General features: G+C 41.6%; 2 protein-coding genes across 2 annotated transcripts; both read left to right on the plus strand.

Moving 5' to 3' along the window:
• The first annotated feature begins 263 nt into the window (after positions 1-263).
• On the plus strand, positions 264-5,038 carry usp12a (ubiquitin specific peptidase 12a). The gene is made up of 9 exons (XM_057322361.1): positions 264-684; positions 1,881-1,961; positions 2,061-2,274; positions 2,829-3,061; positions 3,346-3,422; positions 3,511-3,594; positions 3,681-3,878; positions 4,054-4,132; positions 4,244-5,038. Exons 1-9 carry the CDS (start codon positions 484-486, stop codon positions 4,343-4,345), a joined length of 1,269 nt encoding a protein of 422 aa, XP_057178344.1. The 5' UTR covers positions 264-483; the 3' UTR covers positions 4,346-5,038.
• Positions 5,039-5,329: 291 nt separating this feature from the next.
• On the plus strand, positions 5,330-12,608 carry gpr12 (G protein-coupled receptor 12). The gene is made up of 2 exons (XM_057322362.1): positions 5,330-6,262; positions 7,568-12,608. The coding sequence occupies exon 2, from the start codon at positions 7,580-7,582 to the stop codon at positions 8,603-8,605; it is 1,026 nt and encodes a 341-aa protein (XP_057178345.1). The 5' UTR covers positions 5,330-6,262; positions 7,568-7,579; the 3' UTR covers positions 8,606-12,608.
• Positions 12,609-12,674: the final 66 nt, after the last annotated feature.

Raw genomic sequence — 12,674 nt, forward strand, 5'->3', positions numbered from 1 at the left:
TTATTTGTACGTGAATTTACTATTTTAAACAGCTGCTTGTAAAAGGATTACATGGTTTTCATTTTAAACGAGTCGTGATTACAATGTAGTTTTATTTTCATATACTCCAACGAAAAACACAATGTAAGAAATAAATAAAACCTGAACCAACTAACATAATGTTATGACATAAATTAATTTGTTTAAAAATCAAACAAGCTCTCTTGTGAAATGTGTTAACAGTCTACTAGTACTACTAGAAAACCAAAGAAAAGGTCAAATAAATATAAAATTATTGAGATAAAACGATGACAATAAATATCGATATTGCTGAGCTTTTTAGGCCCAACATATCATATAACGTTACACATAACAATACACATAAAATCCAAACACATACACGGGTACACATAGGAATCAACTAAATATTATGAGAATGTTACATAACATGTAAAAAATAACGTTAAACCCCAAACAAATAAAAAACGTCTTGTTATTATTACAATGGAAAATAAAATTACTTCTGTTTGCATCAGGTTCCTGTTTGCAAGGGCGCTAAGACCCCGCGGAATGCCCTCTGGCAGGGACGCAGTCTGTCCTCACGGGGACTCCTCTTCGCCTCCGCGCGGTGATTGGGTGGAAGATGGCGCTGGGCGAATGGAAATCCTAATGACAGTTTCCAAATTTGCCTCTTTTTGTACCATGGTGAGTAAATATCCCTTCAATCGAGGTTTATTGGACGTCGGCGCTTGCACGGCACTATAATCGGTAGCGTCCAGCTTTAGTTATGTGAATGGTGACTGTGAATTGGACTTGGGTTGCCAGTTTTCCTCTGCTGCAGTTGCGAGCTGTCTTTATCCGTGTGTGTGCCTGCTATAAATTTAGCATTGGGCCTAAATATTTACTATACGACTCGTATTTGGTGTGATACGAATATTTTGTCCTTATAATACAAGGTTAGCTCTTAAATTCCTTCATCCTTACAGGATTTTGCTGAAGGCAGCAAAGCAGAGATGTGCTAACTGCTGAGCTGAAGTGTCATTCGGCGCAGGTTATGACCGCGAGATATGCGTATTAAACGAGAATCAGTGACAAGCAAATCATCTCCGGTTATTATTTCAAGTTAACCAGACAATAGTGTTGTGTTTTAGACGAGCCGTTTTAACCATGAGAAATCTAAGCGTCATGATTTTGTCAAATGCGCTTCATGTACCTGTGCTTTAGTGCTGTGGCTGTTGCGGTCACATCGTGATTGCACAGTGTCCCATCCCCTTTCTGGATCTCCGTATCCTGTTTGTGCCCGGATATATCCGTTTTATTCGATTGATTGATGGATTGCATTATTTTGCATTGCGTATAAAAAGTTATGAAGCCTACAATCGCAAAGATTACGGCAGCAAAGCTTACCATGCCAATGTGTGCTAATGTAGTTTCAGTTTCTAGATACTTCGCATACGTTTTCACTTCCATGAGGCGAGAATTGACATGCATTATGTTTTTGTGTAATATTGCAATCTTAAAACAGCAATTCGGAATTACAAAAAGTCAAATCGTGTTAGCTGACGTATTTTCTCTTCTTTAAAGATATTAGCCACAGAATACTAGTGTTGACCTAAATACCATGCCTAGTTTCTTGTAAAACTTTTAATATAGACATGGCCAAATATTATTCGTTTTTAGTGTTTTGTTTGCGTGTTTGTTCAACTGTATTACTTTTATGTCAGCATTTATATTGCTCTTCAGCCATTTTGCTCTTTTGCCATTCTGCGTTTACACAGTATAAGCCCTGTCATTAAAATATCTGTAATCATATTTACGCTTAACATGATGTTTTTTGTATTCGATTTTTTTGTTATCTAGTAGAGTGCGTCTGTAACAACTATACACCTGTTCCCTTTCAGGGCGCCAATGCCTCCGCTTTGGAGAAAGAGATCGGCTCGGAGCAGTTTCCTGTCAACGAGCATTACTTTGGCTTGGTCAATGTAAGCAGAGATGTTTCCTGCATTCTTAGCAATCGTCTCCTCCAGCCTGTGTGTTTATCATTGTGTGTGTGTGTGTGTCCTTTGTGTTTTTATCCACAGTTTGGAAACACCTGCTACTGTAATTCTGTGCTCCAGGCTCTGTACTTCTGCCGGCCGTTCCGGGAGAAGATCCTTGCATACAGAAGCCAGCCGCGACGCAAAGAGAACCTGCTCACCTGCTTGGCTGATCTGTTCCACAGTATAGCTAACCAGAAGAGGAAAGTAGGGGTTATCCCTCCTAAAAAGTTCATCACAAGACTACGGAAAGAAAATGGTAAGGAAGATGAACAGGAAGGATTTGGCAAACAGAAGGAGGGTTGTAAAAAAAATTGCAGGGCAGTTAAAGGTATTGTTCACCCAAAACTGAAAATGATGTCAGCATTTACTCACCCTTTTGTCATTTCAAACCTGTATGACTTTTTTTCTGCAGAACACCAATGAAGATATCTTAAAGAATGTTGGTAACCAAACAACGGCGGCACAATAGAAGTGAATGGATACCGCCATTTTTCGGTTACCAACGTTCTTAAAAATACCTTCAGTCACACAGGTTTGAAATGACAAGAGAGTGAGTAAATGATGACAGAATTATTAGTTTTGAGTGAACCATCCCTTTAATGTTCATTTGCCTTATAAACCTACACGTCTCAGTTATTATTACATTTGAATGGTACTGAATTTAGATTAAGCGATTTGAATTGTATATAAAACACATTTTTATTGGCACAAAAACACATTGGATTCATCAGGGCAGGATTTGTTGTGTGGCCGACAGGTCTGTGCTTTTATTACAGACTGCTAACATTTTGTCTCCCTGCCCATCCACAGAACTGTTTGATAATTACATGCAACAAGATGCACACGAGTTCCTAAACTACCTGCTGAACACTATAGCAGATCTGCTACAAGAAGAGCGGAAGCAAGATAAACAAAATGGGAAGCTGGCCAATGGCACACTTGATTCACAGAACAATAACAGCACCCCACCCTCCTCCACCTGGGTTCATGAGATCTTCCAGGGCACGTTGACCAACGAGACACGATGCCTCACTTGTGAAACGGTAATAGTGCAGAGTAACATGTCATTTAAACATAATGCATGCAGTATAGACCACTTCAGAAGAAGTAAACAAAGCTGGTCTAAAATAACTTCGTGTTTCAGTTTTTAACACTAACAAAACAAAATAAACCAACAGAACATTTATAACCGAATCAAATATTTTTAAGATTTAACATACAGTATATATAAGATTCAATAAATGTCAGGTGAAGTAGTCTATAACTGATAAACCCTTTCATGATCATATTTTTTTGTTTAATATGGTGGGTTTATGATATCTTGTAGATAAGTAGTAAAGATGAGGATTTCTTGGATTTGTCAGTGGATGTTGAGCAGAATACTTCAATCACACACTGTCTCAGGTCTGTGAAAACACACACACACATCTTCTGAAATAATATTTGTGTCCATTTTAATTAAATGATCATTCTTTTACGTTTTGTTTTACAGAGGTTTCAGTAATACAGAGACCTTGTGCAGTGAGTATAAATATTACTGTGAGGAATGCCGAAGTAAACAGGAGGCGCACAAACGGTTAGCACTGGAATCTCAAAGTTGTTTTTTAACCATGAATGTACTTCATATCGTCGATACATGAATGCATTTGTGTGTGTGTTTAGAATGCGGGTTAAAAAACTTCCCATGATCCTCGCCTTGCACTTGAAGAGATTCAAATACATGGAGCAACTTCAACGCTACACTAAGCTTAGCTACCGTGTGGTCTTCCCTCTGGAGCTCCGCCTCTTTAACACCTCCGGAGATGCCACCAATCCCGAGAGGCTTTATGACCTGGTCGCTGTGGTGGTGCATTGTGGCAGGTTAGTCCGTACAGATGTTAAATGTGTTGTAGTGCTTAATAGCCTATGTTAAAATGGCCTTCATTTGAACAATTTTCACAATAGTAAGTTTACTTTTACAGAAATTTGTCTATAAAGAGAATGAGAAGCACTGTTTTGCATTCAGGAAGCTTTTAAATGTTTGGTTTTCTTACAGCGGTCCAAATCGGGGACACTACATCGCCATTGTAAAGAGTCATGATTTCTGGCTGCTGTTTGATGATGACATCGTAGAGGTAAGCTGCCAAACATTATTAATAATAGACTCGTAGAAATGCAAAATCAGCATTTTTGTCAGCATTAAATTGGTCTATCATCATCATTTGTCCAAATGTTTGCCTCCGTAGAAAATCGATGCTCAGGCGATTGAAGAGTTCTATGGATTAACCTCGGAAATTTCCAAGAACTCAGAGTCCGGGTATATCCTGTTTTACCAGTCCAGAGACTGAAAGAGACCAGAGGGGCGTCCCACCACGGACACCTGCGCGACAGGCGTGCCTGTTTGCAGAACCCTGCTACAATCCCACCCGTGCAGGTTCTTCACTGCGGCGGCGCCTCACACACCCCACTCCACCCGTCCAAGCCCTCCCTCGCCAGTCTCGATGCAGCAGTTCCGTTGGGCATGATGCAGTCGGAAGGCCTTTTGAACGTTGTTTGTCAGTTGTATTTACGTTGTGGGAGCGTTTTATCACTCGTGTTAAGTCCTTTACCGTAGAGAGAAAGTGTTTTATGTAAGACTGTACGATACGACAGGGATTTGCATCAACTTTCTCGCTGCGACTTTGTGATTCCCGTGGCTGTGAGGAGGCTGAAGACTTGTGCATGGGGAAAAGGGGTGTGTTTATTATAATGAGGGGAGGGTCTACACGCTCCAGGTGTGGGGCACTGTGGGTTATGTATTTCTACCTTGTACAGAGGGATATTTGTATAAATATTATGAGAATTATAATAATATTACTGATATAGCCAAAAAAGAGGATAGAACCAGAAAAGATGTATAACACTATGGTGCACTTTTGATACAGTTTTGTAGATGTTGGCAGGTTAATGTGAGGGTTTGCTTGAGACGGCCTGTTGTGAAATTATCATTTTCTGTTTTAAAGAAAAAGAAATAAAAGTGTATACACCAAGAAAGGATGTATGCATGCAAGCATGTAAATATGAGCGTATCACCAGCCTGCTGCGATTTGATTGGACACTCGTTTCTTAGAACGAGCCGTCGGTGTGATGACTCACTTTCGGTCACTGTGGCCCCTCAGTGGCCAGTGCACGTTACTGCAAGATGAAGATTCGTACAGCATCACTCGTGTTTCTTCACTTACAGCTCAACCAAACTGTGTGGGTTGAAATGATTCAGTCCATCCGTTGGCTCATTAATGCTTATAAGATTAGGGAGGATCTTCTTACTCTCACATAAAAATATTACATCATTACATAAACTCCACTCTGATTTAAGTGGATTTGCTGAGATTTGATTTGAGGGAGATTTGTTAACGTTTAACAGCAATACTGAACTCAATTACTATAATGTGGTCTGTTTAACGCGCAGAGTCATTTGAGACCCATAACAAGCTGGAAAGTATATCTCGTGGTTTCATTGATTGAGAAAAGCGAAATCTCTGTAAAATGGGTTAAACGTGAAACTAGTGATGAGGTGAAGGCTGTAAGGGTTTAGAGTATGCAGGAGAGAGAAGGGAGAAAATAGTGGGGGAAGTGAGTGACACAGATGAGATGTGCAATTGTGCATGCTGTTAATAGCACGCGCCGTGAATAGCTCTCGCAGGGGAGCAACCCGATGTGCATCTTTCCAGAAAGATGCAGTCTGGATGCCAGATAAATAGGTCTCATCCTTCACAGACAGACTGCATCTTCTAGATTCAAAATATGATCTCAATATATAAATAGACTTTAAAAGGAGCAGTCATAAAACCGAGCAGCAATGATATATTTCGCTCGTGCACAATTCAGGTGGAACGCCGAGAGACATGAGTAATATTTGTGAGGCATTATGCAACGTAAACCGTCGTTAGTATCCGCCCTTGAACAGATAAACAGGGGACAAATAGGTGACGGGACCTTCTTGTGGTGAGCCCGGCCGATCTGAGACTCAAACCTCACCCCTCCCAACCTCCCAGCTCTTCGCACAGCCGCAGTCGGTGGATCAGTGCTCGTGCAGAAGGTGAAGAGCCGCGAACGCTGCTGGCTGTAACACACCGCAAGAAAGCAGCGATTCTCCGGCCGGGCGTCATCGCATCCGCATCCTCCGTTCATTCATTCACCTGCGAACAGCGCTGCCAATGATCACAATGGAAAAGCAACAAGGGCGTAAAAACATCTAAAAAGGCTCCTCTCCTCCAAGAGACAAGGTAGGGAAGCCTCCAAATGAGATGTGAACGGGGACTTGCGGAAAATGATTCTGGGAATATTGTAACGCTTACATGTTATTATAAAGAATCGTTACAGCAGCATTATTATAATGCCAAGTGCTGGACCAGTGTTATCCTCCAGATGGTTGCCGTGTACATGATGCTTTGAGATGTATCTGATAAATGAAAGGTTGCTGATGCGGGTGGGCTTCTTCAGGTGCAGCTCTTTTATAAGCAGAGATACCCGGCCCTCCCTTCCCTTTTGACTGTTCACAGTGAACATCTCAATAATGGGGTATGTTTTATTATACCATTTAATGGCAGGGAAGCTTGATTTATCTCTAATTTTCTTAATTTGATTCTTAGTTCTGAACGAAAGGGCAATCATATAGTAGTATTGTGTAGGAAACAATGGATTAATATAACTAAGCTATGGTTTTGTAAATGGCTTCGCTTGCCTGTGACCATTATAAAAGACTGTTTTTCTTGTTATACTGGTTATAAATCCTTACGGTTGTATACTTTCGTTCAGTGGTAGTTACAAGAACCTTTGATTTTTACATTTCTGTCTGCATTTCGTAGAACATTTTTGCACTACAAAGAACCTTTTGTACAACAGTATCCTGACAACTAGCCTCTAAAAAAACATTTTTATTAGGAGTATGGCTGTATAATTTTTTTGTTGTAAATACGAAGAGTTTATTTGCAAAAACTCTTCATAACAACCATGTTTTTGTTGTTAGTTTGCTGTATTTTTTAAGTTATTGTTACCTAATCAAAACAACCCAACTGCAGTTTGGACGACAGAATGCACAATAAAAAACATTATTTAATTAAGAATCGAGAGTCATCTGTTTTTCCAATTCTTCACATAGATAACACGTTATAATGAGGTTGTATTTGTTAACATTTAGTTAATGCATTAGCTAACATGAACTAACTGAACAACAGGCTACATTTATTCATCTTAGTTCATGTTAGTTTCTGCATTTACTAATACATTTTAGAGTTGTATAACATTCATTCATGCACAATTAATGAACATGGACAGACCACTTCGGAAACGTGAGCAACGCTGGTCCAAAAGAACTATACAAAAATGGAAGTTTTTACATCTTGCAAAGTGGCATTAACTAACATTAACAAAGATGATTAAATGCTGAAAATCTATATTACTCATTGTTAGTTCCTATATAGCCAAGGCATTCACTAATGTTAACGAATACAACCTTATTGTCCTATATTGTTACTGTACCTCGTTTTTTTGTGTGTCTTATTTGTGTTTTTCTGTGGACTTGATTTTAGACAGGAGGCAAAATGAGCGAGGAGCTGCCAGTTTCCCCCAGCTGGCTGGACCAAGAACCCACCTGGGGCAATAGTGGTGCAGGAAGCACAGAGAACTTCACCGTCGGAATGTACCCACCTGCAGTCGTACTGCCAGCGAGGCCACCTGCTGAGCTTCTCGTTAATCCGTGGGACATCGTGCTGTGTTCTTCCGGTACCCTGATAGCCTGCGAGAATGCCCTGGTTGTTCTGGTTATCTGGCAGAACCCGGCTTTGCGCGCCCCCATGTTTTTGCTGATTGGCAGCCTGGCTCTCGCTGACCTACTTGCCGGCCTGGGATTAGTCCTGCACTTTACATTTGCGTACCTGCTGCGCTCGGACTCGGCACAGCTCTTGACTGTAGGTCTGGTGGTGGCCTCCTTCTCTGCGTCTGTCTTCAGCTTACTAGCAATTACCATCGACCGTTACCTGTCGCTGTACTATGCCCTCACCTACAACTCCGAACGGACCGCTGCCTTCACATATACAATGCTTGTGCTTCTGTGGGGGGTGTCGTTGTGCCTGGGCTTGCTGCCTGTTACCGGTGTAAACTGCCTAGGGCAGGAGGCCAACTGCAGCGTGGTGTGGCCGCTGACAAAAAACAACGTCGCTGTCCTGTCTGTTTCGTTCCTTCTGCTGTTTGGCCTCATGCTTCAGCTTTACGTGCAGATCTGCAAAATCGTCATGCGACATGCACATCAAATTGCCCTGCAGCATCACTTTTTGGCCGCGAGTCCCCATTACGTCACTACGCGGAAAGGCGTCTCCACCCTGGCGATCATTCTGGGCACGTTTGCCGCCTGCTGGATGCCATTTACCGTGTACTCGCTTGTAGCTGATTACACGTACCCACCCTTGTACACCTACGCCACTCTGGTGCCCGCCACCTATAACTCTGTCATCAACCCTGTTATTTACGCCTTCCGCAATCAAGAGATCCAAAAAGCACTCTGGCTGGTGTGCTGCGGTTGTATCCCTGCCAGCGTGGCCCACCGGGCACGGACCCCAAGTGATGTCTGATGCAGGAGACGTCTCTGGGCACAGATACTAAAGCTGGAAGCCTAGGGAATAGCAGCACAGGCCCGGTCACCTATAGGCTACAGAGATTCCCAAATCCAAGCCCTGGGAGAAAGGGGCACCCGTTACTGTCTTCCTCTGACAACCACTGCCACACAACCTTTCGCCTGGTCCGACCAGCTGCCACACGCTGTCCGGAAAAAAACAGGATTGGATGCTGTGTGGCAGGCAGCTGTAAATATGTTGTAGATTTTCTTGTGGTTGTTTAGCTTGGCCACAGTGGCAGCCCTTGTTGCCCGGGGGGTGGCAGCACCAGACGGTCCTCCTGACTGGATCCAGAAGCTCATTCATCTCGTCCTGCTGTTGCTGCATCCAAGAACGTGCGCTGAACGTTAAGTAACTGCGGAGTGCTAAAAATAGACAAGGCGCTCGGTGATGCGCGCCGCGCGTCCTCAGAAGAAACCCACCTGGAGAGAGAGGCGCCCTCTCTCCTCCGTCACATCACTTTCATTTCCAACGCGAGCGTGCCCGAATGTAAAATGTCCTCCAAAGCCGAAAACCACGAAGAGCTAACTACAATCTCAGAATGAGATCCACTCTATAAAGCGAACCCACCGATGCCTTTGTTTGTTATGAAAGTTTAACTGGCAATCGTTTTTCTGTCATCCGCATGCTCTTCCATAAATGCGAGAGGAAAACGACAGGGAAGCGGGAGAAAGTGTGTGTATGTTAATTGAAACAACCCTCCCTTTTGATAGGCTTACTTCAAAGGACCGTTGAGTACAAAACGCGCATTAAGCGGACGATAAGAAGCTTGTTTATATGCGGCGACATGGAAGATGGAAGCGAATGTATTTTCTAATGATTTGCTTTTGATTGACATAGTGTCCACAATGCTCTGAATAGAGCTTTACTCTTTTTATTAGGTTTAGTTGATAATAATGACTATTGGATGGAGGGTACACAATGGTTATTAATAGCATTTTACTTGAAAATGCATGTGTTGTATTTGTAAAGACCGATGATTTGGCAAAACATCTGACAAAGCAGTAGGAGTGTTTTTATTTCGTTTTTAAAGTCCAGCAAATCTTACAAAAACTACCAAAAGCACGCCTGTGGCTGATCCACCCCAAAATTAAAAGAAAAAATATGCACACTATTTTTGTTGCAGCCTTGAGTTAAGTGCACTCAACTTTCAGATTTTTTACATATTTATATTGTCTTTACATTACTTTTATTAATTCAAATAAGTCAAGCTTTTACAACTTTCTTAGTTAAAACAACTAAACCACTTGAAAAACTTTTGATTGTATTTAAAGGAACAGTTCACCCAAAAATGAAAATTCTGTCATCATTTACTCACACTCTTGTCATTTCGAACCTGTATGACTTTCTTCTGCAGAACACAAAAGAAGATATTTTGAAGAATGTTGGTAACAATGGCGGTACGCAATGACTTGCATTGGTTTTGTGTCCATACAATAGAAGTGAATGTCGGTCACCAACATTCTACGAAATATCTTCTTTTTTTGTGTTCAGCTGAAGAAAGAAAGTCATACACGAGACTTAATTGTTGTGAAAATAATGTAAAAGAAAGAAGCAAAATCTATTTCAGTTACTTTATGCGAAATATGATTTCATATTTTTTTCTTTCATTCTGGGGTGAAGTACGAATCAAGCATGCTTCTGTAAGAACTGCCACACATACATACAAGCATAAGCCCTGCGTACAGTTTTCGTAAATGTGATTGTTTGTAAGTTGGTGAATCTCCTCAGTTCTTTTCCACAAGACTTTAATGAGCAGAACCGCTGTGTGACCTGGCAAACCTATGATCGTGACGAATGTCTGTCGTGACCTTTTTCACATATATACTCGATTCACAGCTGAAGCTGTAGTCACCCTACTATTAAGAGCTAACGTTCACCCCTGCTTTTGAGCGTCTGCCCTCTAAATGCCAACCAGCCAATATCCATTTCAGTGCTGTGGCAGACTCCATCAGCAAGCAATAACTACCGACCAAGTGTTTCATCAAATTTCAGCAATACTCTGGCAGCAATAACAGCCTTGCCCAAGCAAAACACAACACCTCAGCTAGCCGAAAAACATCTACACGACCATGGCGAAACACGCAAGAAAATAATTCCAAGAATGTCTGACAACTGCTTTGCGATATAACCCGAGTGAATTTGGGATTAGAAAAAACGGCCAGATGTCCAAATCCCTGTCCATAATCTCACTGCCTCCTGTCCCAGAAGGTGTCTGTCCTCTGCCTGTGGTCATTTACGATATCTACGGATTAAGTCTTTCTGTACACTCGATGTGACCTACACTTTCTGTATGCGTTAGCTTTTGTGAACCTTAGAAATGTTTAGAACGTGTGAGGTACGTGTTCATATTATACGTATGCGACTGAGACGTGACTGTGCATGTATGTGTGTGCGTGTGAATGCATGCATGTATGTTAGTGGGGGTAATAAGGTATATTCTCCATAGACCTGCATGGACTAGAGTGGCTACCAATGATTTTGAAAGAGGTGCCCTCTTTACATCGTGCCTATGGGTCGGACACACCCCTTGTGACCTTTTTGCCTGAGTAACCTCTGGAAAAATGTATTGAAACAGCACACGTCGAGCGGGTGTGCCACTAGGGTTAAAGGGATAGTTCACCTAAAAATGAGAAGTCTGTCATCGTTTAGTCACCTTTCTGTCATTGTCATTTATGATGCTCTTTGCATATAATCTTCTTTTAGAGTTCATGAAAGAAAGAAAATGAACGACAGGCGTAAATGATGTCATTTTTGGGATGTGCTGTCCCTTTAAAAGTGTGTAGTATAAAAGTGATGCTTATAACAACAGATTGGCCTGCCGCATTTGGCCACGTCAGGCTTCTTTGTGCCAACTCTGTGACCTTCGAGGAATCAGTTATTTTGCTAACTAAAAGTCTATTTTCCCCCCAACCTTGACTCTTTCTGAATTACTGAGATTTTGTTTTATATTCTAAAGCGCTGTACAGCCTCTTCTGAATGTACCGATGAAGACGTTTTCATCGTTCTGTTGCTATAGCACCCTACCGTCTTGATCTTGTAAATAAGGCATGTGGGTCACATTTCAGTCCTATGAAATGACCTCTGCACACTGTCTGCTATCGCCTGGGCATGCTTGTCTACAGCGGGCGAGCCGTTTATTCTGAACCGACCAGTAAATTATCACTGCAATGGAATTGGGGTTAGACCTGTCCGAAACATCATCTCTCCTTTTGTTTTGAAAAGAACTACATAAAAGGATGTTATCAAGCTTCGTGCCTGTTTGACATCAGTGGTGTCTCAGGTGGACTTTTGTCAATTGTAACTTTGATTTCAACAGAACGGTATCCAACTTGATCATTGTGCTCTGTAAGCCAATGTAAAAGCTTCACGATAACTGAATAATGACTCTGGAGAGCGGGTTTGCCAGCGTTAAAGGCCTTGAATAGGAGTGACTCCTATTCCAGTTAAGTTTATTTGGGGAAATCATGTGGGTCACACCTCTGGCTTTGTGTCTAAGAGTTGTAAGATCCAAACTTGTTCTTCTCCATATTTGAAATGGTATCTTGATCTGAGGGCCAGTACATCGATTTAAGCATCTTGTGTTCACGTATGCGTAGTTTTAACTGTGAAATGCACTTTATTTTTTATGAGAAAGGCACAACAAATTACTTATCTGCAAAACAATATTATATAAAGTATAACCAACATGCACTAATTAACTGAGACATTGTAAAACATTGTGTTAACGTGTTGTCTATTTTTCCAAGGTGTTAGTTGTATACTTTTATTGCTTTGGTTAGTTTAATGAATCAAGAGATCTTGTTAATTTTGTATTAAAAGAATGTGCTGTGCATTAAAAATATCCTCCCCTGGGTTTATTCACACTTGCACATCAATTGGCCGAGTGCCTCAAACCCACTGTTGCCATGGCGATCCAAGTCTCAGCTGTACTGTTTCCATAGAGACACCAGGCTCTGAATCAAAACTGTCCTGTTTCCATGACGAAGGCACTCAGGGGTTGGAGCAGAAAGCGATGTGATTCCAC

The sequence above is a fragment of the Triplophysa rosa genome, linkage group LG23, assembly GCF_024868665.1.
Source record: "Triplophysa rosa linkage group LG23, Trosa_1v2, whole genome shotgun sequence".
In the NCBI taxonomy this organism is placed as follows: Eukaryota; Metazoa; Chordata; class Actinopteri; order Cypriniformes; family Nemacheilidae; genus Triplophysa; species Triplophysa rosa.